This window comes from Siphateles boraxobius, unplaced genomic scaffold, assembly GCF_051911475.1.
Source record: "Siphateles boraxobius isolate OS27281-9 unplaced genomic scaffold, OSU_SipBor_1 45, whole genome shotgun sequence".
NCBI classification, from domain to species: Eukaryota; Metazoa; Chordata; class Actinopteri; order Cypriniformes; family Leuciscidae; genus Siphateles; species Siphateles boraxobius.
Window position 1 is genome coordinate 267,501 of NW_027509086.1, and position 15,012 is coordinate 282,512.

General features: G+C 42.4%; 1 protein-coding gene across 2 annotated transcripts in view; it reads left to right on the forward strand.

Moving 5' to 3' along the window:
• The window catches only part of bbs9 (Bardet-Biedl syndrome 9), a 225,146-nt gene that overhangs the window by 149,381 nt on the left and 60,753 nt on the right, over positions 1–15,012 (forward strand). For both annotated transcript variants that reach the window (XM_077200194.1, XM_077200195.1), the window contains 2 exons: positions 2,493–2,718; positions 11,875–11,988. In XM_077200194.1, the coding sequence (XP_077056309.1) occupies positions 2,493–2,718; positions 11,875–11,988 (340 nt within the window). The remainder of the gene's footprint in view (positions 1–2,492; positions 2,719–11,874; positions 11,989–15,012) is intronic.

Below are 15,012 nucleotides of genomic sequence, written 5' to 3' on the forward strand. Positions count from 1 at the left end.
AGATAGATGTAATGAAATAAGGTGTTAATTATTTTTAACTTTGAGCTCCACTTTTCAAGACTCAGCTGACCAGCGATGTGTTGCATGTGTATCGCTGAAGCTGATGCTTCACTTAAAGCGTTAGTTCACCCAAACATGTAAATGCTGTCAGTATTTACTCTCCCTCATGTTGTTCAACCCCGTAAGACCTTCGTTCATCTTCAGAACAGAAATTAGGATATTTTTGATTCAATCTGAGAGCTGGATCACTCCTCCATTGGCTGCTGTGTAATTTCATCTGCCAGTCCAGAAAAGTTAGTAAAGACATCGTTAAAATAGTCAGAGTGACTTCAGTGACTCAACCTTAAGTTTATCAAGCGACTAGAATAGTTTTTGTGCGCAAAAAAAAAACCCACTTTATTTAACAATCTCTTCTCTTCCATGTCATTCTCCTACGCTGTTGACGTAGTGTAACAGCGCAGCGTTTCTGGGTTCAGAACATAGGCTCACTATTGGCCGACGCTGGTCATGTGTGTGATGCTGGCCAATAGTTGCCGTTATCGGGACAGCCCTGATTCGTCTAAATGTGGGCGGAGTCCGGATGTTCACTAACAGTATATCACTGCAGACGTATTTCAAACAGAAAGATCTCCCCATGAGTATATCGGCCCGTTTAAGATGATAAATACTTTACTTTTTTATCGTAGTTAATGTTAATTACAACATTTCTTAATGCATTATTAAAATTAAAAGTTGCATCTGTTAATGTAATTTAATGGATCTGAGCAGTTGTGTTTTTTTACCTTAACAAATATTAATAAATACTGTAAAAAACGTATTGCTCACTGTTAATGTTTGATAATTAACATTAACTAATAGAACGTTATTGTAAAGTGTTACCCAACAACCACATAACCCATCCCATAACACCTTAGCAACCACAAAACCCCAACATCACAGTGCTGTGTTTGCTCTCTTGAGAAAATCTAGTTTTTGACAGTTGGATCCTCAGCCAGACAGTCACACAGAAATATGTGTTGCCTAGGACTGTGAACAACACTGAGATCTCTGAACCCTCTATAGAGAGAGTGTGATTCAGTGTGCCAAACACACACACACACACACACACAGTCATGTCATGTATCTTTTATTACTCCGGCTGGTGTAATCCGCTAATTTCCTCCCTTGGAGACTGGAATCTGATTTATCAGTGTCTTCCTCTGAATACTCCTGTCTCCTGCAGTGAATAAAGGGCTGGTCCCTGTCATCAGTGTAACGAGGCTCATTACCTGCCATTAGATCTCGTTAAGAGCCTGTGTGGAGACAGTCGAGACACATTCACCTTTCTGTCAACACTGACCATCTCTGAGTCTCTGAGTCTTTATCTGCCCGACGACACACGGGTGGAGGAGCTGCAGGCCAGACTTACAGACGCTCACACACACACACACTCACTCACACACACACACGCACTCACTCACACACACACACACACACACACACACACACACACACACACACACACACACACACACACACACACTCACTCACTCTCACACACACTCTCACACACACACTCTCACACACACACTCTCACACACACACACGCACTCACACACACACTCACATGTCTGGTTTGATATCTTTGTAGTGACTCTGCATAGGGCGTAATGGTTTATATACTGTCCAAACTGTATATTCTGTCCCCTTACACTAACCCAACCCCTAAACCTACCAATCACACACATACACACACACACATATATACACACACACACTAACCCGACCCCTAAACCTACCCATCACATACAACTTTCTGCATTTTTACATTTTCAGAAAACCTCATTCTGTATGATTTATGAGCTTGTTTCCTCAGTTTAGGTCCACAGTGACACGAGTCTCCATGAGTGTGTGTGCATTCAGGTTTAAGTCCCCCCCAGGATAGAAAAACATGTACACACACATCTCTGTTCACAGGGAGTAACTTTCCATTCATGAGGCATGTGGCAAAACCTACTTCACAACCCATGCAAAAAAGCATGTACTCACTTCAAATTCCACTTTAAAGTTTATGGCTTGTTTGTATGTAGATCGAGTGTTAGATGTGGCTAGAGAGACGCTGGAGTGTTTGTGGCTCAGGGAATAAAAACACCAGATGAAGGCAAACAAAGGATGAGAAAGTATTACAAATAAATACGACAGTAGGCTGAGGTAAATATAAAGGGGACAAAATGAATTAAAAACATTTTTTGTTCCTTTGTAATCTAGAAGTTTGTTAGTGAGGCAAAAATAAAAGTGCTAAAATCATAAACTTCACACTTCAGGCTTTAATCCTCATTTTTAACCCCATTTCTCCAGCAGTTTCTCCAGTAAGAATGAGAGTTTTTTGAGGAAAACGTTCCAGGATTTAGTTTTCTCCAGCATTACCTGTTGATTCAGTTTCAACTGATGAATTATCTGTTATGAAATGTGATGTTGTAAGTCTCCCGCTCCTCCGTGTGTGTGTTCCTCAGGGCTGGGAGGAGAGTGTGGACGCAGCCGTCTCTCACCTCTTGAAGACGTGTCTGTCACGCAGTCCTAAAGACCAGGCCATCAGCCTGAGCTCCGGCCCGCTCACGCTCCCGAAGGACACGGCCCGTCTGAAGAAGCACATCACGCTGCTGTGTGACCGGCTGGGCAAGGGTGGCCGTCTCTCGCTCTCCTCAGAGGCCAACACTCCTGCAGCACTCATGATGCCAGGTCAGACACACACACACACACACACACACACACACACACACACACACACACACACACTCATGCTGGCAGGCGTTTAAGGGTTATGTTTGCCTTGAAGGGTCTCCATTGTAAAGCTCAAATGTTTAAAAACCTTTTGTTTAAAAAGAGTGAAGGAATCATGTGGAGCCCAGTATAGAGCCCTGGGGTTCTCCACAGATGATGCATGCTGGGAGACAGCAGGAGTGCCCATATTAAAACAGTCCCAATTCAGAGGCTAAACTCTTCGAAGTCCACGAAGCTCGAAGCGAACGTTGTTAAACGGGACGTTCCACAGATGATTGCTCTTGTCTTCTAGCATGTGTGGCAACTGCCATTGATGAGCAGTAGCATTCATGCTGGAGGTGATATTCAACTGTCTGACAACAAAACCAGATTCACAACCTGTTTAAATATGTTCAGCTTGGTCCATTTATGATAATAATAATGAATATAAACTTTTCACTACCATAGTGAATCAGGGTAAGACAAAAACACGTTTCGGAAGAAGGACTGATGTATTGATTTATTATTTAAACATACTTCTTACTTCGCCCTTTATTACATAGTGTATATTTAACTTACTGATATCTACACTAACCATACTTCAGTTAATTATTCACAATACATTAAGAGGATACATTTTTTTTAACAAGTTTTCTGAAATTATATGTTTAAATATGCAATTAATAATCTAATTAAAAATGCACTAATTTGGATACATTTCCAGAACAGAAATCTGAACATTGAATGAAGCCAGGTTCTAAAAATTCTCGTTTGATTTTGTTGCATATCAGAGTTAGAGGATTTTGGATTTCTCATTTTATCACTGCATAAATCAGAAAATCCTGTCAACAAACCATTTTTTTTACTCAAGCAAGCAAGCAAGCAACCACCTAGCAACGACCCAGAATGCCTTTGAAACTGCACAGCAACACAACATGCTAAAACCCCCTAATAACTGCTTAAATCACACTGCAGTTCCCGTTCCCATGCAAGTTTTGCATACATATCCTGAAGAAAATCTAGTTTTTGGTAGTAAACTACACACTCTCATGTTACACTAATGCTATTGTAGTGACAGGATCGACCGAATCGAGCTTTAATCTTCAGAGGACACATAAAACGCCACAGATCCCTGTGGAATGTGTGAATGATTAACTGGATGGGCCTGTTATCAGACGCCTGTCCTCCCGGATGTCTCGGACCCTGTGTGTGTGTGGATGTGATCCTCTGGTCAGCTGCCAGTCGTGTGGAGGAGAATGAGTGACTAATCTCAGGGAATCTGCTGAAATTGCTTTTGTGTGATGCAGTGCGTCTGCAGGAGGTACTGCTCCGTTCCTTCAAGTTTAAAGTCAAACTCCTGACACTCTCTCTCACATACACACACTTGTGTTTTATCTGTTTGATTTGTGTGTTCCTGTCTGCCGAGTCCTGCTCTCCCTTTCCCGACCTTGAGTTAAAGGTATGACATCACAGGGAAGGATTGCCACACTCCCTGAGCACCTGCCATATTTATCCTGTTTTTCTTTCTGTTTTCTGTCGTTAAGATCTTCTTGTGAATGATCCACTGGAGGTCACGGTCCGTTCAGGGAAGAGTCAGTGTTTGGCTCACTTATTAAAGTCAAGCCTTATTCACAGATTTGTTTAAAATTAGTTTCTTCCTCAAAATTTTTTAATGATAAATCAAACGATCAAATAATAAAACGGCAGCTCAGATAATGAAACGCAATTTAATTTTCTTGTTTTATTAAGGAGAAACTGAAACAATGAAATACAAAATGGAATGAAAAGTGACAACTGCATTAACATGCTGGACTGATAATAAAAATATCAAATATAAATTGTATATTTTGAATTAGCAAACACAAATTATATTTCATTGTATTTTTGTTACACTTTATGCTTCCCCAAATTAGGATATTACATTGCATTAAAAGTTTTGGTTCATCATTTATGTAGCCATTTTGAGAATTTATTATTTAAAGATTTCTCATTTGAGCAGGTGTTTTAAAAAAATGACTTATGTTATCTTTAGAGCAATTTAATTTGTTAGGAAAAAACTAAATTCTATACAGTTGGGGAGTACTTTACATAATTTGACTCATAAAGTGAATGCGTATATAAGAAAATTACAAAGGGCCCAAAATAGAGCCTTGTGGTACTCCACAGCTGATGCATGTAGATGATGAGGAGGATTTACCAATCCTGGCAGGCATAGTTCAATATTTAACTTAGAGTCATAATGAAGATAAAACATAATTTGGTTGATGTTTATTCCTTAAATTATTATTATTAAAATTAATTGGAGTTCCCAATCATTACAATTTGCCTATGCCAATATATGAAGCCATTTAAATATGACTTTTATCAAACCTGTTCCTTATATCCAATAGCATATGGGCACCTATTCTATTAGTTGATTTGAATATTTCAGACACATCCATTGCTGAACTGTCTGTAGATAAAAACAACCGGACTAGAATGACTAAGAACTCATATTGAGTGTGATTCAGTCGGTCATGTCAGCAGCCTTTTGAAGGGGAACTTGCACTGTGTCGATGACGCAATGAGGAACGCCTCCACGTGAACCGGTGTCTGAAACACTTATTTAATCCCGGCAATCCTATTGGCCGGCGACAGCCTATGACATCACTACTAGTGCGACCCAGGAAGTATATCAGGGGCGCCTAGATATAACATGTTAACAACTTATTTGTCTTCAGGGGCTGTTTTGTTTGTACTCTTCAACCTGAAAACTTCAAAAAGGTAATTATGGCTTGTGAAAACACTTCAGGAATTGTGTGCATCTGTGTTTTAGATATTTGACACCTGATGACACACACAACTGTGCGTTTATTGTTTAGGCTCAGAGCACGCACAATCAGTTCCTGAGGGATCTGCTTGTGCCAAAGTTTTCCCTTGATAAAACTCTACTCTCGTCTGCATTCTTCCAGAGGGAAGGAGGACAGACACCTGTACGAGACTGTTCGGGTTCCGCTCGTGCTGAGTTTGAGAGAGTTGTGCATCTCTCACGCTCCTCTGAGACTCGCGAGAGTGAGATGCAGGATGAGCATGTGTTGTCACTAATATCCTCTGATCGAGCAGCGAGTGCTCTGCTGGATATAAAATCAACATGCCCAAGAGAGCAGGAGATGGCTGATGTGAAGAGGATTTACAACCCGAACACTCAAAGCCACCCTGCACCACGTATGATGAGTTGTGAGTGTTATGTAACACGCTTCAGCGAGGCTTCAGCTGCCGTTGCAGCACGTGAGGGAAGAGACCGCTCGTAGCAGACTTGATGAACGGTTTTCTTTCCAGCCATAATGCTCCAGATCACGTGAGCCACGGGTATGTGTCGATGCCCCAATTGACAAGATGTTTGTGAACTATCTCGCGGCTGGTGAGGCACTGACACTAAGTGGTGCGGCCCTGCCTTTTAAGCCATAAAAAAGAGAAAGTCCGCGCTTAAATGGCAGGGCATACGTGGCGGCAGGTCTGGCTGGTGATGCCTTGCACACAATGGCCAAATCTGCGTTTGCTCACCCCAAGCGCTTCTTGCATCAGCCCTGAGGCTGGACCAATGATTCCTTTTGTGATAACCAATAACCAGTTATTCCTTCAATGTAGGAACCCGTCTGTGGGTCTGGCGTCGCGTTTGGTAGTCCTCTTTCGAGCCCTTATGGCTATAGGCCTCCATTTGTAAGTCGTTTAGGCCATCGCTCAATGGACTGCAGATTGAGCTCTGTAGGTCTTTTAGTTTTTAATAAGGCTCAACAGTAGATCTCGGTTCCCTGTTAGAAAGTATTATGGGTGTGTTAGGTAGGGTTTTTATAGGATGGTGAAATTAGGGCCCTGAAGTTCCCATATACAGTATAGGTAGGCTATGCATACCCTTCCCAAAGGCCTCCTCTTATGTTAGACTCGGCAGGCTCATGTAGTGGGTAGTGCCAATCTGTTGTAGTGAACAGGTTGGGTTTATTATATGGAAAATTATCTTTTGAGGCCACCGTTCATCTGAGCATCCAACGGACATTTTGCGTGAGACGGCTTCCTTCCTATTGGGAGTTTTCCTACTGAGGCCACCGCTCTGTCAAGCTCCAGATACAGAGCTAAGAGCCAACTACAGAGTCAAGCATTCGGCCCCTGTCGGGGCACCTTGATAGCCACCTTATACTAGAGCAGCAGTTCTTCTCTCACTTTGAGAGTCATTTTGAGATTATAGCTCTGAACTTCAGTCATATAATATTTGTGTGTGTCGGCCCTCACAGGCCCACCTTGATATCTGGCTTAGGCTTAACTAGGAAAATGGTGGTGGTCTACTAAGCATTCTCGCCTTGAGCCTCTCAGTATCTGAGTAGAGGTTACTTAAGAGCTAGAGCCTATCAGGAAATTTTATTCCTTAAAATCTATTTTTTCCTAGTACTGGCCTCCTCCTACTACAAGAGTCATCTAGCCAAGGGCTGCCTTTTGCACTAGGTGTAAAAATGCTAGTGTTGTTACAGGTAAATAGCAGCATAGGTAACAGGCAATCTTTAAAAAGCCTCCCATGCAGATACCTAATGGACGTTGTAAGGCCTTTCTCTGTAGAAACTAAGAAGCAGCATACTCAGGCCTCCGCCCTTTAGAGCCGAGTATTGTTTCTAGTTTATCCAACTAGGCCTTAAAATTGAAAAAGGATTTTTTTCTGCTGAGGATCTTGAATAAAATAATTCAAGTCATAAGGTTGAATGTCATTGGCTACTTACTTTGGCCTCCATTTTCTTAGGTTTAGTAGAGAATGTAACATCTGTCTTGTAAAATATATAAGATAATAGGCCTCGACCCTGATACATTCCTCAGGGCCATGCTGATAGTACTCCCCTTGTTAGGGTCATTATTAAGAGTACTTTGCTATCCATAGCTTGTATGATATCACCCTTCACCACCCAGGCTCAAGTTGAGACGGATTAGTTACTCCCTCCCATTTGGGATGGTTGAATATGCTCCCTTAGAACCGTGACATTCGAAGCTGTAGGCCTTACAGTAGGCCTCCTCGATACTCCGGTAGCATGTAAGACTATACTCCCCTTGCTTTAAAGGGTCGATAGCACTTCTGCTGGGTACACTACCTGTTCACATTGTAAACCTTAGAGCTGGATGCACTCCCCTTATTAGGGTCCCTTTCAGAGTCTCCAGGCTCCACAGGGCCCTGAAGCACTATGTAGATCCAGGATTGAGTAGAGTTACTCCCCTTATTTGCAAGGGTTAGAAAGTGCTATGCTGAGTTCTACTTTCCAGGATGCCCATCTCTATGATCCGGTCTGTGAGTGATTACTGCCACTATCTGGAGTCCTCCCTATCGGATGCCTCCACAAGAGAGGACTCTGTTTAGGAAACAGACGGTTTGTTAGCAAGACTAGGTCAGTAAATTAGACCAGGCCAGCTTCCCTGCTGGCATGTGGGGTTGACTTTATGTTCCCCTCAGAAAGTGACTGGACTCCTTTGGACACCCTGGCCATATTCCCTTAATGGAACCCCTTCCACGGAAGCTGTTGGTTTCAAGCCTTTGAGTAGCCTTGGTAGGCCTTCACTGTATCAGAGGCCTCTTTGTGATTTATTGCTTGGGCAGTGGCCGTAGGGAATACTGTCACAGCCAGCCTGTATGTGACCTGAATGGGGAGTGTTTTGGCTTTTCAGTGAAACTGACGTTTTTTGTCACAGCCATAATTTGGCATGCACTCCCCTCATTATGGTGGGATTTTATATCGTTCCCCATTGCGTCATCGGCGCAGTGCGATTTGCCTTTCCAAAGGGAACGTCTAGGTTACGACTGTAACCTCTGTTCCCTGAGAACAGGGAACAAGACACTGCGTCTTTTCGCAATGCCTCGGGATGCCTTCTGAACAGTCCCTTCAGATGATAAGTTTTTAACATGTTATCTAGGGGCCCATTATATACTTCAGGTCGCACTAGTGGTGACGTCATAGGCTGTCGCCGGCCAATAGGATTGGCGTGATTAGAACAGACACCGGTTCAGGAGGAGGCATTCCCTATAGCATCATCGATGCAGTGTCTCGTTCCAGCAGCCATATCCCCCTGTATCCCAAGACTGGTCCCCACTGACGCTAAGCAGGGCTGAGGCTGGTCAGTGTCTGGATGGGAGACTCTTGAGGAAACCAGGTTGCTGCTGGAATAGGTGTTAGTGAGGCCAGCAGGGGGCGCTCACCCTGTGCTCTGTGTGGGTCCTAACGCCCCAGTGTAGTGACGGGGACTCTATACTGTAACAAGCACTGTAACGGATGAGACGTTAAACTGAGGTCCTGAATCTCTGTGGTCATTAAAAATCCCAGGATTTCCTTTGAAAAGAGTAGGGGTGTAACCCCGGTGTCCTGGCCAAATCTGCCCCTCGGCCTCTGTCCATCATGGCCTCCTCATCATCCCCATACACTGATTGGCTTCATCACTGTCTTCTCTCTACCAGTAAGCTGGTTGTGTGTGTGTGTGTGTGTGTGTGTGTGTGTGTGTGTGTGTGTGTGTGTGTGTGTGTGTGTGTGTGTGTGTGTGTGTGTGTGTGTGTGTGTGTGTGTGTGTGTGTGTGTGTGTGGGTGGTGGGCGTTCTGGCACAATATGGCTGTCGTCGCATCATCCAGATGGAGCTGCACATTGGTGGTGGTTGAGGAGATTCCCCCTTCTATGTATAGCGCTTTGATTACCCAGAAAAAGCGCTATATAAATATAATGAATTATTTTTATTCCGTTCTCAGGGAATGGAGGTTACAGTCGTAACCTAGACGTTTTCTGTGCTGCTAGAGCCGTGACCAGCTGGTAATGTGGAAACATAGAAGAAACAACAGCTTAGTTGTTGAAAGGAGCCTGAAACTCATGGTGCAGAACTGCTGAGTGGTGTGGAGCATAGCGTATTAACATGGTCTTACCTGCTTTCAACACTCACTACAACTTCCTGACTACCTCTGGAAGCAATGTCATCACAAGACTAATAGAGTGTATGCGCTTTACATCACCATCGGCATGAGTGACTGTGGTTGCACACACTGAGTGGCAGAAACACTGAGTGGCAGCATTGGTTTTCAGCGTGATTGCCGGGAAAAACACACAAAACACATCTAAAACGGGAAAGAGCTGAACAACTAGATTTTGACAAGAAATCTGAGGTATATTTTTTACAGACTGCTGAAAGCTACAGAACAGAGAAGCAAATGAATCGCTGCAATTCATAGACACATCTGGATCCAGGCAGAGAACAGTGGATTTGCAGTTATTCTGTGTCAATATGCTGAATTTAGGGGTAAAATCAGACCCTATATATTGTATTGTTATATATTGTATTGACAACTCATCAATTAAATATTTACCATCATATATTCTGCATAATTGGACGTTTTGAATAAACACTGACAAAAACTATATGTTTTAAGCCTGGATATGATGATATAACATTGGAATAAGTGATCATCCGGATTTATAACCTATATTGTAATTATTTAAAGCGTTCATAGGCAAATTTGCTTTATGTATTTCCCCAGTGTGGAAATCAGGCTCAAATAAAAGTCAGGAAACACGATTAATATCAATATCCATGATCACTGAATCTTTGGTTAGTTATAAGAATCACTATATCGAGTCCAACTTTTAGCTTAAACTGATAATCGTTTGTTTTACTGTTGTTTTCTCAGTTTCTTCTATTAAATCCAGTCACTCAGCAGCTCTTCTGCCACTCAGTCCGGCTGAGGGAGTGTGTTCCCGCGGGAAAGTGACTCGATGCAGAACCTCTATCAACCTCTAGTTGCCTGAAAACCTTGCCCTAAACAGGATTCTCAAATATAAACCCCAGTGATCGCAGTGAATGCAGTCAATACAGACACACCTGTGTTATAAGACCCCCGTTTCTGATCTGAAATATCACTCCTACATGAACAGCCTGGGTAAATATTAGAGCAGGATTATGATAATCTTTCCTGAGGAAAGTCAGCAGTCTCTCAAGATTTGGGGTATGTGGTGTGAAAAGAGGATTGTGGGTAAGGGACTGGACAGAGAGACCCTTCAAAGCTCTTAATTCTGTCTGATCCTCAGCACACACACACACACACACACACACACACTGAGCGTCGGATCCGTCTGATGGAGTCCAGCAGGTGCGCTACAATCTGATCATCAGTTTCTGGAAGAGGATCGTTTATGTTTATAACCGCTGTTGTGTTTAGTACCTGTGTGTCAACAGTGTTTTCTATCAAGAGCAAAGAAAAGTTCACACAATGTTCACCGTGAAGAACGTAAGCCTGTAAAGTCACATGAAATGCTGTCAGAATTTTAGTTTTTTTTTAAATGGAACAATTTATTGAAACTTTAGACAAAATATAAAAAAACATTAAAAAAAAGTTTTATGTTTTGCATCATATTTGATACATCAGGCTTTTACGTCTCATATAGTCTGAGATATTAAGAAATTGCAGGAAAAAACTCCTCATATTTAATGATGATGATATTTATATAGACAAAAGGTAAGATGCTTGTAATGTAAATCAATGAGATCTTTATAACATTATAACAGTATAGCAGATACTTTAATAAAATGCATATACATCTCAATATCTGCCAATAGTAAGATGATATTTAAATGATTTATGATCAAAGCTGTGGTTTTAAAACATAATGCAATACAATGATGATTGACAGAATGAACAAATAAACCTTTCTGAAAAGAATGATGATCATATTTGATTCTCGTGTTTTTTTTAAAATAAATTATAAAATAATCAAGTAAACCTGCTTCAGTCCAGTAAGTGTTCATCTTGAAATATTATTAACAATATCAAAGTTATTCATACGTTTTCTTGATACAAACCAGTAAAGAGCATGAAGGAGGACGTTTGTACAGTTACAGTAAAAGACTTTTACTTGATGAACCGTGAACTGTCAGTCAGAGACGGAAGGACTGGAGAACGAGTGCACACGGTTTTCTAGGATCATGTTGATCATTTAGAAATTCATGCATCAAAAAGTCTTCATTGGGTTAATCTGACGACTAAGTGGAGTACAGAGTTCAACTAAGAGTGTGTGAGTGTTAATGCAGAGTGTGTGCATGTTGTTCTGCAGTGAGTGTTAATGTGTGTTTGTGTGTGTGTGTGTGTTCTGCAGTGAGTTGCGAGTCCATCCCTGAGCCGATGGTTGAGCAGGAGGAAGAAGCGCTTCAGGACTCGACTCAGTTCATCAAGAAGAAACAGCCGTCCAAGAGAGTCAAGAGCAAGTCAGGTAAGACCTCAGCTCGCACACACACACACACGCGCATACACATGCGTGCGCACACGCATACGCACGCACACACACACACACACACACACACACATGCGTGCGCACACACACACACACACACACACACACACACACACACGCATACACATGCGTGCGCACACGCATACGCACGCACACACACACACACACACACACATGCGTGCGCACACGCATACGCACGCACACACACACACACGTACACTGATCACACCAGGAACTGTGAACCGTCATCATATACTGTGTGCTGTAAACTACTAGGAAGTGATTGTGTGTGTATTGTGAAGGAGTAAATCAGAGTCCGGCTGGTGTGTGTGAACACACACTGTTGTTCATGTGTTCATGTTTCAGCAGGTCATCAGCAGAGGCCTTCATATATGATTAACCCACACAGACACTGGTAATGAGCTGAAGATCTGTCGGGAGATGTGTCACACACACACACACACACATATACACACACACACACACGCACAGAAGATCAATACACACCCACAAATCTTTACCTTCTAAATCACTAAATTGCCAAAATCCAGTTTAATTACGGTAATACACATAGAAAGAACGAAACATCAGTGAAGTCCTCTGTTCAGTTCAACAAATCTCCTTAGTGTTGGAATGTGTGAAATTGGCAGTAATTATTGAGTAGTGTGTGTGTGTGTGTGTGTGTGTGTGTGTGTGTGTAATAGCTTTGAACTGTTCACATTCCTGCTGTGCTTTACTCTGGACGCTTATAATCCTGTCAGTGATGAAACTGAAGGAATATTACAGAAGCTTTGTGGAATTGTGTGGATAGTTTTGGTTTTACAGTGTAACTCCTTCATTCAAAGAATGGCTTTCTGTTTCTAGTTGTCAACACAAACTCACTGGGAAACGTGCGTCTGACTGCATTATTACAAAACCCAAAACAAATCCCTGTATAGACAATAGAGATGAACACTAGAGGCAGCAAAACACCAACAACTTTTGTTCCTTTTCACACTAATTAACGTGGGGTTAGGTTATTGTTATTCTTTTTCATATAACATTTTAAATCCTGCCAAAATCCGAACTCAAGACTAGGTGTATAATCCATAGGAATACTATGGGTTAGGTCTGGTTAGGTCTGGTTAGGTCTGGTTAGGTTAGGTTAGGTTAGGTTGGGTTAGGTTGGGGTTAGGTTAGGTCTGGTTAGGTTGGGTTAGGTTGGGGTAAGGTTAGGTTGGGGTTAGGTTGGGGTTAGGTTAGGTCTGGTTAGGTTGGGTTAGGTTGGGGTAAGGTTAGGTTGGGGTTAGGTTAGGTTGGGGTTAGGTTAGGTCTGGTTAGGTTGGGGTAAGGTTAGGTTGGGTTAGGTTAGGTTAGGTTGGGTTAGGTTGGGGTTAGGTTAGGTCTGGTTAGGTTGGGTTAGGTTGGGGTAAGGTTAGGTTGGGGTTAGGTTAGGTTGGGTTAGGTTGGGGTTAGGTTAGGTTGGGTTAGGTTGGGGTAAGGTTAGGTTGGGGTTAGGTTAGGTTGGGGTTAGGTTAGGTCTGGTTAGGTTGGGGTAAGGTTAGGTTGGGTTAGGTTAGGTTAGGTTGGGTTAGGTTGGGGTAAGGTTAGGTTAGGTTGGGTTAGGTTGGGGTTAGGTTAGGTCTGGTTAGGTTAGGTCTGGTTAGGTTGGGGTTAGGTTAGGTTGGGTAAGGTTAGGTTAGGTTGGGTTAGGTCTGGTTAGGTTGGGTTAGGTTAGGTTGGGATAGGTTGGGTTAGGTTAGGGTTAGGTTGGGTTGGGTAAGGTAAGGTAAGGTTGGGTTAGGGTTGGGTAAGGTTAGGTTGGGTTAGGTCTGGTTAGGTTGGGTTAGGTTGGGTTAGGGTTGGGATAGGTTGGGTTAGGTTGGGTTGGGTAAGGTTGGGTTAGGTAAGGTAAGGTTGGGTTAGGGTTGGTAAGGTTAGGTTAGGTTAGGTTTGGTTGAGTTAGGTCTGGTTAGTTTGGGTTAGGTTAGGTTGGGTTATGTTAGTTTAGGTTAGGTTGGGTTAGGTAAGGTTGGGTTAGGGTTGGGTAAGGTTAGGTTAGGTTGGGTTAGGTCTGGTTAGGTTGGGTTAGGTAAGGTTGGGTTAGGGTTGGGTAAGGTTAGGTTAGGTTAGGTTTGGTTGGGTTAGGTCTGGTTAGGTTGGGTTAGGTTAGGTTGGGTTAGGTTGGGATAGGTTGGGTTAGGTTAGGTTAGGTTGGGTTAGGTCTGGTTAGGTTGGGTTAGGTTAGGTTGGGTTAGGTTGGGATTGGTTGGGTTGGGTTAGGTTGTTTTTAAAGTTGCAGTTGTTTTTAAAGACAAGTTTAAGTGTAGACTTTCACCTTCTGCATCCTTTTGCACTTTTGAATCTCAGCTAATTACGCTGAATTCTTTTAAATCTGTGTTATGTGTTTTGATTTATAGACCCCCAAATTTTCATTGGGATTTTATACAAGAGTTCTCTGAATTTTTATCTGGTATTGTCCCTTCATTTGACAATATTCTAATTTTAGGGGATTTTAATATACATGTGTCTGGCCTTCAAAGCCCCTGGTCAAAGAATTTTTAAATTTAACAGTCATTTGATTTTTTGCAATGCGTTTTGGGTCCAACTCATGAACGTGGTCACACGCTTGACCTTGTATTATCTAAGGGATTCTCTGTTGATAGCGTGAAGATTGTCGATACTGTTTTTTCGGACCATAAGACTGTAATTTTAAGTTCTAACTTTCCTTGTGGCGCGCCGAGTAATATTGCTTCTGCCTCGGTTTCATCTCGCATACTCAATCCATGCACAGCTAGTAGTTTTTCAGCTGCTTTTAATGTCTCTTCTTTATTTTCCTTGATCGAGTCACACTCTCCCTGTATGGGTTTGGAAGAGTTGGTCGATCAGTTTAATTCTTCTTGTTTAGAGATTTTAGATGTTGTGGCTCCTGTCAAAGTCAGGGGAAAGTCAAATCACAGCCCTGGTTGAACAGTACTACCCGCGCTCTTAGGCAGGAGTGTAGGAGGGCTGAACGCAAATGGG